This window comes from Mustela nivalis, assembly GCF_964662115.1.
Source record: "Mustela nivalis genome assembly, chromosome: 6".
NCBI lineage: Eukaryota > Metazoa > Chordata > Mammalia > Carnivora > Mustelidae > Mustela > Mustela nivalis.
The window spans coordinates 72609531-72630662 of record NC_139025.1 but is presented as its reverse complement, the minus strand read 5'-3'; the positions used below and the strand labels follow the sequence as shown (position 1 = coordinate 72630662).

At 47.2% G+C, this 21132-nt stretch overlaps 1 protein-coding gene and 1 long non-coding RNA gene across 11 annotated transcripts in view; one reads left to right on the top strand and one right to left on the bottom strand.

The window, feature by feature from the left end:
* Window positions 1-366: 366 nt before the first annotated feature.
* ACIN1 (apoptotic chromatin condensation inducer 1) overlaps window positions 367-21132 on the bottom strand; it is a gene marked incomplete at its 5' end in the record, with an annotated part of 34839 nt that continues 14073 nt past the window's right edge. For 2 of the 10 annotated variants that reach the window (XM_082734604.1, XM_082734602.1), the window contains 14 exons: window positions 367-1313; window positions 2100-2200; window positions 2312-2636; window positions 2877-2984; window positions 3124-3231; window positions 3603-3748; window positions 4285-4426; window positions 4930-5046; window positions 5180-5313; window positions 6195-6237; window positions 9749-9890; window positions 17735-17850; window positions 18351-18566; window positions 19054-20319. In XM_082734604.1, coding sequence (XP_082590730.1) covers window positions 987-1313; window positions 2100-2200; window positions 2312-2636; window positions 2877-2984; window positions 3124-3231; window positions 3603-3748; window positions 4285-4426; window positions 4930-5046; window positions 5180-5313; window positions 6195-6237; window positions 9749-9890; window positions 17735-17850; window positions 18351-18566; window positions 19054-20319 — 3291 coding nt within the window. In that variant the 3' untranslated portion in view covers window positions 367-986. Of the gene's footprint in view, window positions 1314-2099; window positions 2201-2311; window positions 2637-2876; window positions 2985-3123; window positions 3232-3602; window positions 3749-4284; window positions 4427-4929; window positions 5083-5179; window positions 5314-6194; window positions 6238-9748; window positions 9891-11660; window positions 11803-17734; window positions 17851-18350; window positions 18567-19053; window positions 20320-21132 lie in introns of those variants that run through there. The other 8 variants (XM_082734600.1, XM_082734603.1, XM_082734597.1 and 5 more) reach the window with 5 other exon arrangements.
* LOC309866770 lies at window positions 11943-16987 on the top strand. The gene is made up of 2 exons (XR_014312796.1): window positions 11943-14803; window positions 15029-16987. It is a non-coding gene; the product is annotated as an uncharacterized lncRNA (long non-coding RNA).

Genomic DNA, 21132 nt, shown 5'->3' with positions numbered 1-21132 from the left:
ACAGGCTCCCACTGAGCGAGTGGCTGCTGCCCCCTGGCGGCCGCTGTGGGAGGCGTCTTGTAGGTGGCGAGCAGGTGACTAAACGCCTCTAACCTGGGACTGGGAACCTGGTCTGGGACCCTCCTCTTCCCAGGGGCCTTCCCCTCTGGCCTCCTGGGGGTGGGATTGGTGGGAAGACGCTCTGTGGTGAAGCGGATAGACCAAGACAGAGATGGAGGGTGGGAATTTCCTGCTCCAGGAAGCAGCAGCCTGCCTAAACGAGGGTATGGAGCGAAAGCAATGGTGCCTCAGCGCTGAGCCGTCCTTTTCAGTTCAGTTTGGCTATCCCCCAGGCCCTGCCCAAGGAAAGCCAGTCACACACACTAGTTAAAACTAAGTCAGATTTTTATTATTTTTCAATAGACCACATCATTTAATAATAAAAAAAATAAAAATAAAAATTGAACAAAAGGAAAAGGTGGATATAAAGTGGAACCGGTGGGCAGGAGGCAAGGGCTGCAGGACAGAAGAGACTGGGAACTGCAGGGGCCCTGGGACTCAGGAGGAGATGCTGATTCAGCTCATAGGTGACCCAGTCTCCTGGCCCCGGCTGTTCCCAAGAGGGGGTTGTGAGTACCCAAAGGAGGTGGTGAGCAGGATGGAGGAAAAATGAGAGGTCTGGGGCTCCTAGCTGTTCCCCACCTCGGGGGCCAACCACCTCCATTCCTAACCTAGCTCTTCCCTCTCAGACTCAACAATGGGAAATGAGAGGGAGGAGAGGGCTAACTCCCAAGAGATAGGTTATGGGGGTGCGGCTTTGTGGGGGAAAGACAGCCACTGCTCCATTTGGTATGTGGGGACAGGTGGCAGCCATACGTGAGCACTGGGTAAATGGTGTGAAAGACCCCTGGTTCTAGGGTGGTGGAGATTGTACCTATCCCTCTGTGGCCTCGAACCCCCCAGGGCAGGGTGGCTGATGCCTGCAGCTCTCCCTCGTGTGTTCCTGGCTAGCGGCGCCCACCCCGGTCCCGCACAGGTGTGCTCCGACTCCGGCTCCTGCTGTGGCGCTTGGTATCTCTGCGGTCCCTCTCCCTGCCTCGCTCCCGGTCCCTCTCCCTCTCCCTCTCCCTATCACCCCTGTCACGCTCCCTTTCCCTCTCTCGCTCCCTGTCCCTCTCTCGGCTGTGCTCTCGACGCTTCTCCCGCTCCAGCTGTCGGTTGCGTTCCCGTTCTGCTTCCTTCTCCCGCTCCTTTTGCTCTTCCTCTTCTTGCTCCTTTCGCCGTTTCTCGCGTTCCTTGGCCCGTTCAGCCCGCTCTGCCTCCTTCTGAACAATCTGCAGCAGGCAGCAAAGGCAGAGAAGAGGGATCTCAGCCCCACTCACGCCAGTCCTGCTTTGTCTGTATGTCCCTTGACCCTGACCTAGCTCAGGATCATTGCCAGCTTTGCCGTTAAGCAGAAACGGGGTTGTCAGCAATCACATCTTTGTCTCTGGGCCTAATCCCTCCAAGTGTTCGCCTTTTACAACCACGATAGGCAGCGGGCACCATCCATGCCCCATGCCCCGCCTCTGATATTTCCTTAGCTACTCAGATGTGAACAAACTACTTTTCCCTTCAGTGGAGTACACCAGCCTCAAATTCCCAAAAAGGCTCATTACAAAGAAACTTAAATTTAAAAAGCAAAAAATCCTAGGGCTGCCTGGCTGGCTCAGTTGGAAGGGCATGCAATTCTTGTTCTTGAGCCCTACATTTGCCGTATAGACTACTTACTAAATAAATAAAAATTGAAAAAAAAAGGGCAAAAAATCCTAGAAACAGAAAAGCAAAGAAATGGTTTCTCAGCTAGCTGAAACCAATTTCCAAGGATGGTCGGCACAGTCAGCTTCCTAGATGCACAAACCCAGTTCCTGTTTTCATGTTGACCTTCACACTCTCAGGTTTGGCTTCTCTGTGGCGTAGTCATCTGGTTCTTCAAACTACCTTACCTTGATGCATCGTTTCTTCCCTTATTATCCTATGCCGATACCTGGGCCCTAAGCATGCCAGTAGTCAAGTGCATCTCCTTGCACCGCTGCGAGGCCTGGCTGCTACTCGGAGTGGAGCATGAAGTGGGCACTCACCTGGCTGTCAGTCAGCGGGAGCCAGTAGATGCAGGGAGCTGCCTTGGTCTTACGGAAAAGGTCATCCAGCAGCTTGGCAGGTGGTTCCTCCTGAGCTTTCTCTGAGGTGGAAGAAAGGGAGTCAGACCTTATGCCCTATGACCCTGTGTCCCATCCCATTTGGGTTCCTTTCCCACCTACTAGCAGGTATGTGTGTCCCCACAGCTAAGTACCTTTCTTCTCACTCTTCTTTTCTTTAGACTTCGCACGTTCCTTGCGGCGGCGGTCACGGGACCGTGATCGGGAACGGGGCCCTTCTCGAACTTTGTCCCGATCCCATTCACGCTCTGATCGAGTTCGCTCCCGCCGCTCCATTTCCCGTTCCCGCTCTGCCCACTGTTCCCGCACCGCCCGCTCCTGCTCCCGCTGCTCTGCCCGGGGGTGCTGTGGTGGCTGGGCTGGGGGTGGGGGCGGGGGGTGCAGGGGCCGTGGTACCCCCTGCTCCTCTGTCTTAGTTTCAGAGGGACGGTCCACCAAGAGGCCCCGGTGATAATCCAGCTGTGGGTAGAGGAGGGACAAGGACAGTCAGGATGGAGAGGATAACACTCCCACTGAAGGAGCCCAGGTATCAGGGCAGACAGATTTTGGAGCCCCTTGGTCCAACGAAAGGAACCAAGGGGTAGGGAGAAGAGGGAAAGGAATCTCAGTGACTGCAGGTTTGGCCAGGATCTCAGCTGGATTCTAGCAGATAATGGCCTTCCCTGCCCCTCTCCTCCTTCCTTTCCCTAGGTTTCTTACCTCATCTTGCTCGGCGTAGTCTGCACAAAGGAATTTGGGATTGGACTGGGGCCATTTGACCCCATGTAGAGCTGTGCGAGTGGCAACTGCTTCCTCTACTGTTGAGTACTGGTGGAGGAAGGGAGAAGGCAGAGGGTCACAACAGGCCTCAATCCCTCCCACTTGCCACAACCCCCTTGAACCTGCCCACATTGGTTACAAAAGGAAATATACGCCACAACCTAGAAAATCAGCTTCCTCCCCTCACCGTTACAAAGCAGTGAGATTTGATCTTGTCAATCCAGAAGGCCTCTTCCACTAGAGTTCCCGTCCGGCCCAACAATTCCTTTAGTTGGCCTAAAGTGAAGGGGCGCACCTGCCAAGGAAAATGGAGTTTCCAGGTCTTGAAGAAGGCAAGAACACTCCTGTAACTAGTCTTCAGCTTCCCCAAGTATCTGGCACAGAAGTACAACTTCAGAGTGTGGGTGCAGAGCAGGGAGTATGAGAGGAGCGAAGAGCAGTAACACTAAGGGAGACACTAGGTGCCAAGCCCTCTGTAAATCCTCCAGACAGCCCTGTAGGCTCATACTTTGTCCCCATTTTTCAGAGGAGGAGACTGGCTGTGAAAGATTAAGTCACTCAATAAGTGAGTAACTGGCAGATCTAGGAGTGGAAGTAACAGGAATGCAAAGCTCAAACTTTTAACCACGGAACAAGGCTGTTCTGTGGGAAATGACTCCGACTCACCAAATTGGAGATGTGGACGATGTTACTGATCTTGCCCCGGGGTGGGGAGGGCACCTGAGCAGTTCGGACTGGGTCATCAATTGTAATGGAAACACCAGACTTTTGCTGGCTAATGGAACGTCGAGTTAAAGTATCTCCTAAAGTCACTATCAAAAAGAGCAAAGGAACAGATTTCAGCAGGGAGCAATGCTAGCTCTCTTACCTCCGCTATGCCTTTCTCTTACTCCTTACCAAGCAGTCACTCTTCCACCCAACTGTGCTGAGGGCTTACAATGTGCCAGGGACTGTCTAGGAAGGGCGCCTGGCTGGCTCAGTCAGTTAAGTGTCTGCCTTCAGCTCAGGTCATGGACCCAGGGTCCTGGCATCGAGTCTGTTTCGAGGCTCCCCGCTTGGCAGGAAGCCTGCTTCTCCCTCTCCCTGCCACTCTGCCAACTTGTGCTCTCCTATCTCTGTCAAATAAATAAAATCTTAAAAAAAAAAAAAAAAAGGAACTATCTAGGCAAAGCTCCTCATTATGGAGATTCAAAGATTCAAACCTAGCTCTCAAGCAGCTTACTAACTAGGAGAGGAAGGTAAAACAGAGATGCAAAACACTAGAATAAAAAGCAGGAAACATTAAAGGCTTTAAGAGAGGTCCAAATAAAGTGCACTGGGGATTCAGGGAGCTGCAGGCTTCACCCACCTTTCTTTACTTCATGCTCCACAGGTGGGGGCAAGGCCACCTCTACCGAAACCTGGGGAGGTATAGGGGGTTCTGCTTCAGGCTCCTTCTCTTCTTCCTCTTCTTCCCTTTGCCCATTCTCCTGGCCCTCTGCAGGAACTACCTGTAAGGTATTAGATAATGGAGGAACTCTTAAACATCAAACTGGCCCATTCTTCTCCACCTCTGGTTTCCTGAGAGGGTGGGACAGTCAACCTAGCATGTTCCTTCCACTAGGAGAAAGATTTCATTCTCCTCCACTGGATCCGGGGATTATGAATGCCTCAGCTCTGCCATGAGGAAAACAAAGGCAGGAGTGGGCAAATTTTTTCTGTATAGGTCAAGATGAGAAATATTTTTAGGCCTTGTGAGTCATACACTCTGTTGCAACTCTTCAAGGAGAACGTTACAGCACTTAAGCAGCCAGAGATAAGAGTAAATGAGATGGTATAGCCCTGTTCTAATAAAATTTTCTTTATTATGGACAGATGTGGTAATCTGCTGACCCCTAAAATCACAATTAGCCCAACCCTCTGCATAGATGGCAGATCTCCCTTCCAGGACTCTAGCCTGGCAGCCTACTCAGTCCACTGCCTGCTCCCCTGACACTGGGTACAAGAGCCTTACCTGGGTGACAGTCCGGCAGATCTTCAGTCCCTTGTCATGGGTTCCATCATCACCATTACGCTCTGTCTCATCCTCAGAGATTCGGGAGTCATCAGCATGAAGATCCACAATAGCCTCCTGCCCCGCCAGGGGTTTGATGTCGGGGATGAGGCTCTGGGACACAGATACCCCCCACCCCGTTACACTGGGCCCGTGTCTACTCCCACCTCAATGTGTCTCATCCTCCCCTCCCTGGCTCCTCCCACCTCACCTTGAGTGACTCAGTGGTGATACTGATGGAGGGTTTCTTCTGTGTGGTGGCTGTGCTGGCTCCCCAACGCCGCTTCCGACCAGGCTGGCCCCCCTCTGTGTCACTGTTTCCAGCTGGCACCCCCTTGGTAGCTGCTGTCCCCAAGAAATAGGACCAAACAGTTAGATGGTCTTAGGTCCTCTGCTGGTTCACACCATTAACACCTAAAGATAGCCTTCGACTGGAATTTCAGTAAAAGGTTTGTAACTTAAGGAAACTGTATTTGGGGATTGGGGATACCATGCTTCAGAGCGAACAATAAAAGGACTAGAGCCACTTTCTGACCAATAAAAACTACTGTATCTCTGAAGGCAAAGAGGGATGGTTAACTAGGGTGGTGAGCAGTTTAAACTTTTAGTGGCAGAAATAACTAAAGTCATGGGAAAGACAGACTGAGAAGGACAGGGAATGCAGAAAAACAAGACTATGTAATACTGATGTCTAAGTAAAATTTAAGACTATGATGGGATCTGATCATGCTTTAGGTTCATTTTCACACTATGACTTCACATTAAGTTACAAAGATCTATTACACTTATTCGATTTAGAGTTCCTCATTGGGAAAATGTTAAAAATGTTACTGTTTGAGCACTCTCCTTTCCTCAGACACTCCCTCAGAATAAAGGATAAACTGATGAACATTATAGAGGAGTCCCTCAAACCCACTGCTGGTTCTGAGGGTTCAGGTATCTGAAAGAGAAAATGCACGTAGGGCTAGATAGGTGTGAGACACCTTATAGTGTCATTAGTTAAGAAAGAAATGTGACCTGGGGAAAATGACAGGGATTATCTGAAGTTTTGAATTTCAAAATGGAACCCTACATATGCCAAGACGACGTAGATTCGTTGGGTGGAGGAAGTGGGGTGGGAAGGGGTGACCCAAGAATGCCACTGAGAGTGAGTGGAAACCTATTTCTCTATGTACTGATTTTTATGGTACTCCTGACCTTTATCAGGGATTTGGGGCTAGACTTACAGACAACGGAGATCTTCCTCTTGAATGATTTGGGCAGCGAGCTCTGTATAGAGAAGAAAAGGGGGAAAAAAAAAAAAGAGAAAGAGACACACCCCACAGAGAGGGGGGAAGGAGGTTAGATGGGGCAGTCTTAGCACAGGCTCCAAAGACACAGAGAGAGAGAGACACAGAGACAGACAGAGACCAAAACAGAAGCGGCAAACGGCAAAAACGAAGCAGAATCAATGCAAGTTAGAGAAAAAAATAAAATCAAACATCACAGCAGGGGAAAGTCATCTAGTCCATACCACACCTGTGTATTAGCTTAACCAGAAATAAGCTGGAAGAGGAATTCAGGAGCCTCCCAGCCCTTTAAAGGCATAGGTCTTGTCCTCTTCCACTGTCTCTATGGGTCAAGAGGACAAAACGAAGCAGATACGCCCAGAATTGGGTCATCTAGTCCTCCTAGGTCTTCTTGCAAACTCTCAGAAAACATGAGGAAGCAAGGAAAACCAACTTTGGGATGATCACTACAACAAGGTAAGCCTCCTCTTCTCAAGGCCCAGCCTGACATCCAAGGACTGTGGCTCTGATTTACTGGGACAGCAGACTGTTAAGGCTGTCCATACCCCTACAGGGCAGAGCAGCACTAGACCCATCAAAGAGGATGCTCCTGAGCCAAGGGCCAGGATAAAGACTCTTAAAGGTGCCTTTGGTAAAGGAAGGTTATTTTTTTTTTGAGGGTCAAACTGTCCCCAGGGAGCCTCTTGGCTTTTCAACCCACTACAAAGAGCTCTACCAGAGCCTTACTGTTTCCTCTCCAACCAAGGCTTAAGCCTTAGGGGCTCTGCCAAGGATCAGAAACTCCCAAACCTGCCTTTGAGCAAGTTTTTGCCCCCAACACTCAGTGGGACAAAGACCCTGGATAGAGCAAAAAGAGGGAGAGGGAGAAAAGGGGATTAGAGTATTTTTCAGATTTCAGTGCTTATTTCTGGAAAAACTAAGACCTACCACCCTTCTAAAGGGTAGGGCAGGACCCTCTTGATGAAATCCCTTTTCCCCATCCACCCCCCAGCCCCGTTTGTGTCGTCTAACCAAGTCTCCTTGGTCTCCGTTAAGGGCCAACCTGACCCCTAGCCGGGCCGCTCTCGATGGGTAAGTTAGTGAGGAAAAAAAAAAAGAAAAGAAAAGAAAAGAAAAGAATAGAAAAAAAAGTAAAGAAGGAAAAAAAAAGGTCTTAATTAAAACAGGAAAAACATGAACCAAATAAATAAATCCAATAAAGAAATCAGAAAAATAAAGAGAAAATAATCAAATAAAAGATTAAATAAAAAGAAAAGGAAGAAAATAAAGAAGAAAATAACTAGGAATATGACAAATGTTCCAGGTACCATCTCACACCTGGGATCTTCAGTTCAGCCAATCGCACCTCACTGTGTACTGTATCTAGTCAACCGCCGGTCCAATCAGAATGAGCCCTCCCTGCTAGGCGCTGTGCAATTGGTGGGGGGTTGGGTTGGCAAAAAAGGTGGGCGCACGGCGTGGTGGTCAGCACGGCACTGCCAGAGTCCTCCCAGGGGCGCAGGGGGGGCGGGAGGAAAACGTGTGGGGGGACGCTGCCCAGTTTCCATGATGTCAAGACAGTTCACTGGCGGTGGCCAGGCTCAGCGAGGGGTACAGGGGGAAAAGGGGCAGAGACATCAGTCCCAGCCCTGTAGGGGCATCATCTTGCAGTCCCTGATGAGATGGCCTGTGAGCAGCAGGAATGGTCCTGGCCTTTTATCGTGAGAGGCAGGCAGGACCCTATGTCCACCAGTGGCAAGATCCAGCAATACCACCACCCAATACTTGGAATCCAGGTGATGACTCCAGAGTCCCTTTCTCCTCTGCCTGTAAATGGGGAAGGGGTCCTCTCACCGAGTGGGATCATGGAGCCTCTGATGAAGGCAGCCTGGGGGCAGTAGGTGGAGAGCCCCAGGACCTGGCACACATTCAGCAGCAAGGTCAGAATACTTTTCTTCTGAGAGTTGTGTGTGGCATCTCCTCAGGGACTCCAGCTGAGACAGTGCTTCCAGTCAGGTGGATGGATGAACCCCTGCCTCCAGGGATGGAGGAGAAGTTGGAGCAACCAACATGCTGCCCTTCACCATGGACAACAGGGACCAAAGGAAAGTCCATCTGATGAGCAAGTGGTGATACATGGCTGGCTGTCATCAGCATTAAATCCCTGGGCTCAAACCCTAGACTTCTCTGCAGGGCTCCTAGTCGTCAGAGCTTAAGCCGAGAGCCTCCACTCGGTATTTTACAGCATGGCACTGTGATCACAGACATTGACTCTTTAGGAGATCTTGGTGCCCTAGATGGGAATCCCAACAGTCTGTAGCAAACAAGGCAACCCACAGTCCTCAAAAGGGTAAGGGCATGTGGACAGGCGCCCCAGCACTGACACAAGCTCTTCTTGGGGTGTCCCAAATAGGGAGATGATGCAAGTCCACCCCTTTCCAAATGCTTTTTGCTTTCTCAATACAAGTCTCTCCAGAACAGTGCTCTTCTTGGCCCCCTGATGTAAGCAAGGCAGGGAGGCAAAAGGGGGCCCATCACAGGATCCCATATACATGCCCCCTCTGGCCAAGACACCTGGATAGCAGACTCGGCTCTGATTGGGCAGCTCAGTAGCAGCGGGTGGGTCCAGAGGAAGAGGCGGCATCAGCGATTGGCCAGTTGGGCAGGGTTATATTTTACGGGCGGATTACCGTACATGAGGTACTTGGACAAAGTTTTACGGGGAAGAAGGACCTTGTAATAAATAATATTCTGCACATCAAATCACTTTCACCGGCCCCCACCCCCGCAACACACACCAAAGAAAGGCTACACACACGACAGTCCCTCCCATCCTGTTACCCCGCTCCCAAACCCAGCTAATTCTTTATCTATTACTTTAAGAGACAAGAAGACTTCGCTGGCTCTGATGGGGGGAGTCCCCATGAATTGGGTGCAGGATACGAGATAACATATATGCTAAAAAAGGAAGCAGAGGAGTCGGAGATATATGGAGAAGGGGCCTTTGGGATCACCCCAAGTGCGGGCTTCTTAAGTAGCTATATCTCTCCGATATGACCACTAGAGGGCAGAGGAGGAACAAAAATTCCTCAGCACAGTTCATCAGCTGAGAACCACCAAAGCCCACTAGATGGCGGTGAGCCCCCACAGGCTTTTAAAAAGGAGGGAAAGCTAACAGTTACCACAGGGAGAAGCCTGAGAGGATAGCAGGAAAACTGGGCCTGGGTGTTGGATAAAGGGCCATTAACTGACTTGTCCTTTAGTTACAAACTTCCAACAGTCTGGACTGCACTTCCCCAACAAAAAAAGAGGAATGAATGAACCCTGTCCCAATCACAAGGGGTCTCCCTTGCTAAACCAGCGAATTCTCCCTTGGCCCTATCCTGATCCAAATCTGCCTACCCCCTCCTTTAAGCTATCCCACTGTGTAAGAGTGATTACCAAAGTGTTCTAACTCTTTCTCCTCGGCCCGCTCCTGTCCACCCACCCCAACAGGTGGCTTGGAAATTTACCTCTTTCTTCTCCTCATCTTCAGCATTGCCCTCTGGGCGGTCATCATTGCTGACTTGGTCTGCAATAGGCACGGGGGGTTCTGGAACCTCATTTTCAGGTCTGTTTTCACTTGTGTCCATGGTCACTTCCTCCTTCTCCTCACTGACAGTATGGGCAGAGGTAGGGAGGGAAGGGCAGGGAAGAACCAAGGGGAAGAGAGAGCAAGATGTTAGGTTTGGGGTCAGGAAACCCCCATGCCTCATCACTTGGGTGGGGTTGGGAGAGCTGCTTTTCAGATGAGACTAGATACTTTGCCCCCACAGGAAAACTGGACAACTGTTTTCCTTGGGAGAAGAGCACAGATCGTAGCAACCACATCCACCCACTGCTCAGATGGGATAAAGCTGTGACATGTGGGGTCAGGACTACCAACTGTTTTTAGGCAATTCAACAGAGTACTCTTACAAGTAAAGAAAACTGCCCTCTGAACAGTCCCTCAAATGTGACCGATTTGCCCACAACCCTATACCCTCCCTATCCCCTGGCCACAGGCATCTTTTAACAAAATTGCATGAGAAATTAAGGGAAGCCTGACTGCTTAAGACAAGAAAGAATGGCTGTGGCAAGTGATCCCACGCTTGTGTTTACAATCAACTGCTTAATAAGGCCTACCGACCCACAGGATCTGGAAACAGGAATGGAGAAATTGGGGAGGGGGGGGAGGCTGTGGTTGCAGGGAAAGCAGGGCTGGTAAGGGTTCAAACTTCAGTAAGGACACTCTCATCCAAAAGGAAAAATGACAAATGCTGGAGTTTGAAGGCTCAGAGAAGAATCAGGCCACTTTTACCTTCTCAGAGGTGTAGGAATTGTTCTTACATTCAGCTTTCGCCCAGTTTCTCCCACTCCCTCATTCCAACTTCCAAGAGATAAAGAGAGCAGGCCTCCCAGTCAGGACACACCCTCCCCCACACCCTGGATCCCCTCCCCACTACAAATACTGAATCCCCCCACCCCCACTCTGAATCACACAAGTTAGCTCCCACTTCAGGGAATGAATCCCAGAGATTCACTTAAGATAAACTATCTTCCCATCTCCTTTTTCTGTCTTCATTGTAACTTCTATCTCTAATCTCACTCCCACTACTACCCAAAACATTAAGGGGAAAAAAAAAAATCAAATTAAGATGATCAGGGACCCAAGACACAGGAGAGGGGAAATGAAGCATCCCCACACTGAGAACCACCACCAGAAAATTCAGCATTCCCCATAGGCTGACTGACACTCAGAGGTCAGAACAGCCTCCCCAGAGCAGGCAGGGAGGGATGCACGGGAAGGGGGAGGGGAAAATCGGAACTGTGCCCCCAGCTATCCGGCACCCACAGAAACACGCGATTCAACTGCCTAAATCTAAAGAAAAGACTTATACAAAAAATACCTATTTCCCATACGGAGAGGGCAAGTTGGGCCAATTAGAAACCAGGCAGGAAGGACAAAGGGGGAAAGCAGAATGACTGAAAACAAACCAAAACGAAAAGACGGAATGAAAGCCATGGGGAAGAGGAGGAGGATGAGGTAGGCTAGAGCGGTGAGGAAAAGGGATACATGGAAATGTGAAGCTCTCACCCTTCTTTGCTTTCTGATAACATGATTTTTTTCTCCCCCTGGAAGTGCTGTTTATCCCTTTCTGGAATGGAAGAAATAACAAAAACCAAACAAAAAAAATCCTAAAAATTAAAAAAAAAAACCCACAACACCTTCCTTGTCCCAAGAGCCCACCACCTCCTCCCCAGCCACCCGATCCAGAGAGAGAAAATCGAGATGCAGCAACTGGGGATCCAAAAAATGGTAAATGGAAGGGGAGGTGGTGGTGGTGGTGGTGAGGGGAGGCTAAAATAGATCTGGCTTTTAAGAGATAAGCGTTAAGTCCTCACGGCAAACCCCGAGTTCAGCTGGATTGGTCTCTCTGGAGAAGGAGGAGGAAGAGGGCCAGGCTGCTGGTAGTGGCTGGCTCTATTGTATTGGCGGAGCGGCGGCGATCAGCCGGAGACATGCAGGGGAGCCATCTTGCCACTTACCCAGCAGCCCGTGTGTGCGGATGGGGGAGGGCCCTGCTGCAGCAGGGGAGGGGAAAGAGAAGAGGGAGGGCGCTGAGTGAGCAAGGTTCTTATCCTCTGGCAGGCCACAGGGAGCTCACTGCTGGCTCAATAGGCCTGGCCTTTTTCCTTCTTTTCTCAGGTTACAACAGCTACCAAGGCCTAACCCCACAGGGAAAGGGTGCACTCTCCTTGTATTCCCAGGGGGCGGGGGAGGGGGGCTGGGTGGAGAGGACATACAAAGTTACAGCTGCTTGCCTGGAAGATTCCAGAGAAAAGAAGAAAGGGAAACAGCCGAGTTTGGGAATTAAAAATGACTAAAGAAGGAAGATAACAAAGTCAAAGTTTAAAAAGACACAGAATGGAGGGTCATGAGCAATTTTTCATGTGCCCACCTCCTTCCATCCTAGAAGCCAGTCAGCTGTTCATGCAGGGAGGTGGGATGAGAACTGGCTCCATCCAATCACTGGAGGAGCTAGCTGGCTGCTCACCCCAAGCAATGACCACGTGTTATTACTCCAACCTGTCTTTTCTCCAGGGATGGCGGGAGGAGAGGATAGAAGAGAGCTCCTTTTTGAATTACCAGTAGAGAGGGGGAGAGATGTCTCTGAAGAGATGACAGACAACTTTGTTTCACAGAGTCTTTAATCAGGTCACCCTGCCCTGGGGTCCACTGGAGCCAGAAAGGAAAAGGATAAACAGGGCAAGGGGACCTTGGGTAGCTGAAGCATAAAGGCCACTTCTTGGAGCAAGGGCTCCAAGGTGGGGGCTCCGAAGTAGATAGGGAGCCGGAGAGAGCTGTTACATGGGCTGTTGGTGGGGGGGGGGGGGGTAGAGGGCTGTCTGCTGGGCCTGAAGTGTTTGGGAACTAAATGGAAATTATTAATCATGGGCATCTTCACCAGACTAAACGTGAAATAACCTGACTCTAACCACTCAAAAAAAAAAAAAAAAAAAAAAACCACACTCAGTAGATGCTCAAAGACTCCTTTTTTGACTACAGAGATGCTCCTTTTGCATCCTAGTGGCAGCAGAGGTTTAACAGTAAGGTATTTAATCAAAAGCTTGGTATTTATTATCTCATTTGTAGTATCAGAGCTTTCAGCCAGGAATAAATTTTCCTCCCTACTGCTTAGAATCTTGTACATGCTGACTACATGCTAAAGTGGTCATGTTTACACATTACTCTAAAAGTTCCCTTTCACTTAGTCATCCCTGTCTGCTCATTAAGACTGAGAGCTCTGCAGTCAAACTGGCTAGGGCCCAATCATGACCTGACCTGTTCCCACACAAGTTCTGTGACACTGGGCTAGTCTCTGATCCTGTAAAGTGGGATCACAAAATACCTATCTCATGGAACAGTATGATAAGGCTTTGCCCTCAGAAGTCTGGCTTGGACAACATTCCAGGTCAAGGTAAGGATATGCATTAAAAACATGTACATTTAATATGCCATTTATCTCATTTGATACCACCTATGGAGCTTTTTCTGAGTTTTCTCAAAGAGCAGACTGCACTTTCTCTGATGTGAAGGCACTCAGTAGTTGGTCTGACAGGTTTTCAGCAAGGACCTCATCACTTTATAATAACCGCTGGATGACTTGCCCCACACCTCCACCTTGTAGGACTCCTCAGGGTCAGGGACTACATTTCTCAACCCTAGCCTAGGGCCTAACACAAAGAAATGGTCAGTAAATATTTCTGAACTAGGCTGTCATTGTGTGTACCAAGTGGACACTTTAATGACTGCCTGCTGATCTAAGTTTTCTTCTTCTTAAAGTAAGCTCTACACCCAATGTGGGGTTTGCACTCATGACCCCAACATCAAGAGTCGCATGCTCTCAACAGAGCCACAAAGCACCCCAAAGTTTTCTTCTTAAACATCACTTTAGATGGAATTCCCACAAGGAATGTTACCTCACAAAGAATGTTACCTTCCAACATCCTCAAATATATGTTCTCTATCCATCAACTGTCTTAAAATAGTTTCAGCTGCCAATATGCCTCTCCAGAAGTAGCTTCCCTGGAGGAAAAATTTTTCTTTCATTGGAAATTCTTTCTCGTTTTTTCAAGAATGAGAATTTTATGACATTATCCTTGGCCTTCTTTAGACTCAGTGAGTTTGTGTCATCTATTTCCCCAGAAACAATTCTGTGGGATCCAGGATTCCAAAGACTTTATTTTCATAAGAAAAAGGGGAATCCTTGAAACTGCCCCCAAAAGAGACTCAAACCTACTGGCTTGCAGGACCAGTCCCAAAGCCTTGTCAGCTACTTGTCAGAGGTCCACGCAGCTTTTCTTTGTAGCCCTTTTTAAACAAAAGGCATCTAGACATCTCCCTTCCCACATTTAGTTCTTGCACAAATATTTCTGGTATCTTTGAAAAATCTGTGAAACTGCATGGGGGCTTAGGGACAGGAGACCTCTATCCATAATTGAACAGCACAAAAAGCATCTGCAGCCCAGAAGAAAAGGACAGAACTATTTGGAGATTAACAACATCACATTATAGTTCATATCTAAGATTCAGAAAAAAAGAGAAGGAAATTTCTACAGGCGTGTATGTTTGAATTTTAGTTACTGCAGAAAATTCACGAGGAGCTGAGGACCTGATATGAAATAGTGGGATGCGACTATTCTCAGGCAGTGAGTCTTAAATACAGAATACCGCAGGGGCATACTAGTTTCAAGATAACCAAGGATGATATGATTTGGGGGGTATGTCCTTAGATTCCAATTTCTCAGTAAGCAAATACCATTGATGATCACCAATAAATTCTACTTTTAAAAATTATGCATTACTGGCATACTGGTACTGTGGGTTCCCTGGAGTGACCATTACATTGTCATATTGGCTTAAAGAACTATTTTCTTCCTTGTACTTAGGCAAAAGGACAAATAAACATAATAAGCCAAAAGCCGAAAGCCGCTATTGCCTGCAAGGGTTGTGTACTCAGAAGGTTGTATTAAGAAAAATTCAGGTTTGGGGGCGCCTGGGTGGCTCAGTGGGTTAAGCCGCTGCCTTCGGCTCGGGTCGTGATCTCAGGGTCCTGGGATCGAGTCCCGCATCGGGCTCTCTGCTCAGCAGGGAGCCTGCTTCCTCCTCTCTCTCTCTCTCTCTGCCTGCCTCTCTGCCTACTTGTGATCTCTCTCTGTCAAATAAATAAATAAAATCTTTAAAAAAAAAAAAAAAAAGAAAAATTCAGGTTTGCATCAACTACTGCTGGATAATACAGTTGCTCACATGTTAAGTTCTTTTTTCTCCCCTATTATTTTTTTTTTAATGTAAAAACAGAGTAGCATCATATTCTGCTGTATGAAGACACTTTTGTTATATCCATAGCAGGCAGAAGACTGGATTTTGGAACATGGCTCAACTGAAATAGGACTGAGGGCCACAAATTCCTGTTCCAAGCAATGACAAGATACCTTACCTCATAAATTAACAATTCCTCAGGGCATCAGAATCAGAATGGATTTAACAAAGCACAGAAAAAGTTAGGCAAGCTCTTCCAGGTGCTGACAGGTCCTTGAAGTCTTTTTTTTTTTTTTTTAACATTTTACTGATTCAACAGGCCCCAGCTCCATCTCTTGTTGAGACAGATAGGAAAACCAAGGTGAAGCCACAAGTAGTCTTTTCCATTTAGCACTGTTGATCCCACTTTTAAAATTGGCCAGAGGCTCCAGAGGTCACCAGACTGAAAACTAGGACTCTAGAGGAGTGAAAGACTAGGACGACTGGTGTGAATCAGATGCAGTATGGCTTCCAGAAATGGAGGTAAAACTCTTCAAGAGTCATTTACCAAATCCAGTGCCAGAATAGCCTATGAGTTTAGGCCCTTGGGCATGTCTTTTTATTAGGCTGCTGAATAGACCATCTGGGAGACAGGCAGAGGGAAAGTAGGTAAAGGGGATGTGTGTGAGTTACTCCTGAACTCAGACTGCATTTCTTACCTATAGGCTGCTTCACTGAAGCTTGCCTAGGCAACAATGGACAGTCTGTATTTCCCCAGGGTGCCACTTGCCTATCACCTTGTTGGAATTAATGTGACTAGATTACCTGTCATAAAGTGGAAAATCAAAGGCACCTTTACGTGGGGAGAAAAACTCTGTACAGGACTCCGAGTTTCAAGTGCCTTGGACTTGCATGCTAAAGTCCAGAAATAAAGATGCTTCAAAACAGCATCAAGTGCTATTTTGTTGCCAGGATTTCATACACCCACTAAATTTCAGGGCAAGCAAAAACCTTCTTAGAAAATTACTTGCTTCCCAAAGTGTAAAGGAGGCAGCTCCTCAGGCCCAATTACTAGTAGGTTGTCAACACCTACTTCAAAACTGCCATTATACAAAGGACATGCTGCAGCCCCTTGGGATGGGGTAAGGAAGGTAAGGTATCTCTGGTTGATCGATATGGAAGGGAAGGTGTCACCCCATTTCCTCATCGATGGTGTAGCTGGGGAATCCTGAACACCTTCCAGAATCCGCGGGGTTTTCACTTTATGGTCCTAGAAGAAAAACCCTCTCCAAAGGATAATGTACCCTCCCCAAAAGGGAAAAACAAAACTTTTCAAAGGAAGTAGAGTGAACTTTTGACTTTCAAACAAAAAAAGTAATGGCCACAAGATGGCAGCAGAGACAAGACTATTAGAATAGACCGTAGCGAAGGTGTATCCCAAGGCAAAAGCTATACAGATAGTAAGGAGTACAAAACTAGTATTAATGTCATCAGGAAATAAGATAATAAATCATGTCACCTGCCCTCCACCCTCCAAAATCAGTCTGAAACGCTCAGAAGAGTGTAAATTATTAGACTTTTACATAAAGGGAAAAAGCAGACTGGTAGTATTAGTGTTAAAAAGACATAAAACCAACCGAGAACAACTTTAGGCGGCCAACTGTCTAAACTGGATGTTCACTAAAGAAGCACAGGATTCTTGATGTCTAAAAGCTAAGCAATCTTGGGACGCCTGGGTGGCTCAGTTGGTTAAGCAGCTGCCTTCGGCTCAGGTCATGATCCCAGCGTCCTGGGATCGGGTCCCGTATTGGGCTCCTTGCCCCGCGGGGAGCCTGCCTCTCCCTCTGACTCTGCCTGCCACTCTGCCTGTGCTCTCTCTCTCTCTCTCTGACAAATAAATAAATAAAATCTTAAAAAAAAAAAAAAAAAAGCGAAGCAATCTTATTTCCACAATGTTTTGCTTTTCATTTCCCTTGGGACTCTAAAGCCAGGAATTTGGTTTCAATGGCTTCTTAACGTATGTATAGTACCTAGCTCAGAATAATGAATGATATAGCTATTCTTACTTGTACTTTTCTAGAACTAAATATAAGGAATAAAAACTCACCTTAACTATGTAAATGGTAAAAATCAATCCAAAGGTCCCAGAAACAAACTTCTGGTTGACAGATGCTTCATATTTTGCTGTACTATATCCATAAAAACTAAGATAGACTATGCTTAATAAAAAGATGGCTAGCAACTAAGGAAAACAACAGAAACTCAAAACACCTCTCTGTGCCTTTCTTGGTAGACTCTTGACATCCTTTATTAAAGTGTGTTCCCAGGCTCAGATATAGCTGGTAAATATGAGTTAAACACTGAGTTAAAATGCCCTGAGTCAACTCCCTTTCACAGCCCTGAGTTTGGAAACCAAAGCCTCCGCTATTTGCTCCTTAAAGGAACTATTTTGGTCAGATGATCCCAGATAAGCTCTCTAACCACCACTTTTCAGAGTATCTTAAGAAAGTCGGTGGTGGCTCTCAATGTAACTGAAGCCTAGCCTTTGTCCAGATAAAGCTCTGCCTTTACGTTTTAAAAGGAAACTAGGACTGCTTAGTCAAAGAACCCCAGGGAGCAAAGAACTACTCCACACTGCCAGTTCCCTGTTATACCCCAGCTGAGAGAGATTACTTACACAATATGATGAATCCTTTCTGATTCTGGTAGGTGAGCGGTCTGGGTCTCTGAGGTTTGGGGCTGTGTGGCAGCTGGTGGCTCTGCCTCTTCAGCTTCACATTTCTTTGGGCTCCCCTGTCAGAACAAACATAGCAAAACACCCATAGCAACAAACTTAAATCTGCTTGGTTCCTTTTTTTTAAGCTGGAGCTGGTAAAAGGCAAAGCAGGACTTCCATAGTGGCAGCTCCACACTTAGCCCTATAGATCTTTGTTATTTTTGTTTAGAAAGTGGAATGGAATGCTGCTTAAGGAATTTCTATGCCAGCAATCATTTTATTAGACTTCTTCTTTGAGAGAACTAAGAAAAGCCTTCCTCTGGGGCAGAAAAAAGGATGACACTCTGTGGAAGTGACCCTGGGAGCCCTGGAGAGGAGGACCTTGCTGCCTAGCCTCATATAGAGCTTTCATGAACTAGGGGGTTGGAACGGAGGTCACTGGAATCATACAGGTATCCCCAACCATCTATTTCTACTGAACCTTATCCAGACTGACCTTCCAGTTTTATAGCTAAGACAAAAGGGAAAATCATGCCTAATCCTCCATTTCCTTCTAGGGAGGGGCATAATAGCCTACCCGCTCAGGCTGTAACCTCTGGGTCACATGCTTTTCAGCTGGCTCAGGTTGGCTCAAACGCCTCGCTCGGATAGAGGATGAGGTGGAAGTCCTGTCCTTTGGCTCAAGGACCTGCAGTTGTGGCACTGGTGGAGTTGCAACCTCCTGACCAGAAGAGGGATCTTTGGTTTCAGTGTAGCTGGTGCTGCTGTCCCTGGAGACTCCAGGGCTCAGAGACTAAAGAAATGAAGCACATAAGGCAAATTATTTTATATGGTATATATTCAGTACATCACTGAGTTTTCCAACTTCCGCTGACTCAATTTAATACTTTGGACCCTTCCCTCCCTATGTTTATTCCTCCTTGAGTTCGTGATCTCCTTGACTTCCTAGAGTATTCAGCAAATTAAGTCCCAACTATGTGCTAGAATACTAGGATACACATGTAAAAAGGCCTGCACATATCTTCAAGTTTATAGTCTAGTGAAGACAGATAAAGGATTCAACTTTGGAATCCAAGGGACTCAAAAAAATTAAAAGGACTCTATTTAGGGATTGATGAATTAAAAATTAGATTCTGGAAAGATGGGAAAGTAATCACTGACCTGGGGAGTAAAGGAAGCTTTTCCCATTCCTGACAGAAATCATAATAGGTTCTCCTGGGGTTGAAAAACACTGGAATACAAACAAAACACCAACGCACCCAGGATTCTCCCACACTTACTTTTCTGCTGTTGCTTGAAGCTGAACGAGAACGGGAACGGGAACGTGACCTGGACTCTGATGTTGATCGGGAGCCCATCTCGGCTCTGCCACGAGGGTTGGTGTGAGTACGTGCCCGAGATACATCTCTCTGCTTGGATCTTGGAGATGAGTGAGACTGAGAGCCTGAGCTGTCAGGAGAGCGAGATCTTGATCTAGAACTGGAGGATGAAGAGGAGGACCGGCTTGAGGAGGAGTCAGCTGACTCTTTCAATCTGTGGCTTGGAAGAAGGGTATGAGAAGCCCTTCTACCTTCCTTCTGTTCCAAAGACAGCTGTTTCAGAGATTCCTCGGTTATCCCTTTGGCCGGTGCTAATTCCTCGATTTTAAGAGGGAGTGGTTGAGCAGATTTTTCTGCCTCAGTTTCAAGACCCTTCTGGGTTGAGCATTCAGCTAGTGTGCTTTTCTGAACTAGAGGCAGGACACTCTCCTCTGGCACTTGCTCTGTTTGAGTTTCTGCTTTGGTGTCTGCAGGACTTGACAAAGGAGATAGGCCTCCCACCAGCTGGACAGTATGCTGAGATATTAACAGCTCCCTGACCTCAGCATCTGTATTAGGAGGAGAGAGCTGAGTGAGGACAGGGGGAGCTGGGCCTTCCATGGGCTCTATTTCTTCTTCACTCTGGAGCTGTGTAGTAGGTGGTGGAGAAGATGCTTCCTTGGTAAGTAAAGGTGGGGGAGTTTCCTCCTCATTGGCATTTTGCTCTGGTTGTAGCACAAGAGGGGCCTTTTCTAGATCTTCAGTCAGTCGAGGGGGGGAAGGAGACTTTGATTTTTCCTCCAAGCCTTTTGAAGATTTTATTTCCTTTTCTTCTTTCTCAAAAGGAAAAACTGTTTTCATTTCTTTCTCCTGCTGATGTCTGGCCATATGACTTCTTCTGGCTTCTTCCTGGGACCTTGTGACTCTTCCTCCTCTCTCTAACCCCTCCTGTTCCTGGGATCTTACGGTTTGGGGTCTCTCATCTATCATCTCCTCTGGTTTTACTCTGGGCAACTCTTCCCCCTCTTCTGCTTCCTCAAACTGTTTCAGGACTGGTGCATCCCTAGATTTTTGTCCTTCATCCTCCTCTTCCTCTTCCTCCTCTTCTTCCTCTTCCTCCTCCTCCTCTTCTTCCTCCTCTGTTTTCAAATTTCTATCTGCTCTGACCCTCAGATTTCTGGAAGGTGTTTCTTGATCTTCTTCCTCCTCAGCCACCTGGCTACACTCAGAGAGTTTAGCTGCTCTTGCCTAAAAGAAAAGATATACAATGGATCCAAGTATCTTTGCTCACTATCAGAGGGGAAAGGGTCTTTCAGGAGATACACATAGGAAGGAAAAACTCAATGATACAGGCTTGCATCTACACAAACAAGTGTGCCAGTAAACAAGCACGACCTATCAAACTCTTATGGGGATCAAAACAGAGTACAATAATGAAACTGCTACTAGTTCATTTTTTAGTTTCAAGCTTTAAAAATAAATACAAACTGAACATCTAGAAAGTGGCAAGGGGGTGGGGGAACCAACCTATCATTGCTTAATGTAATTATTTTTATCATTTTAGTATATTTAATTTTTTCCCCATCGTTTCTTTTCCATACTCCTAATCATACCACAATACACTTTTGTGTTCTGCCCACTTAACACTGTATCATATGGCTTTAAAGTTCTAATTGAATAACTGTATCTTTTCTAATAATGTACTTTAATAACACAGACCAGCCTGTTAACTTTCATAATTTAGTTTTTTTTTTTTTTTTTAATTTTATTTATTTATCAGAGAGAGACAGGGGGAGAGAGTGAGCACAGGCAGACAGAATGGCAGACAGAGGCAGAGGGAGAAGCAGGCTCCCGGCTGAGCTAGGAGCCCGATGTGGGACTCGATCCCAGGATGCTAGGATCATGACCTGAGCCGAAGGCAGCTGCTTAACCAACTGAGCCACCCAGGCGTCCCCATAATTTAGTTTTGATTTTTATATATTTGCTTAGAAATCTGAGTAGACCTAATCGAAAAACAAAAAAATAGTTCTTTTGTCTGGGCTGCCCATATACCACCCAGAC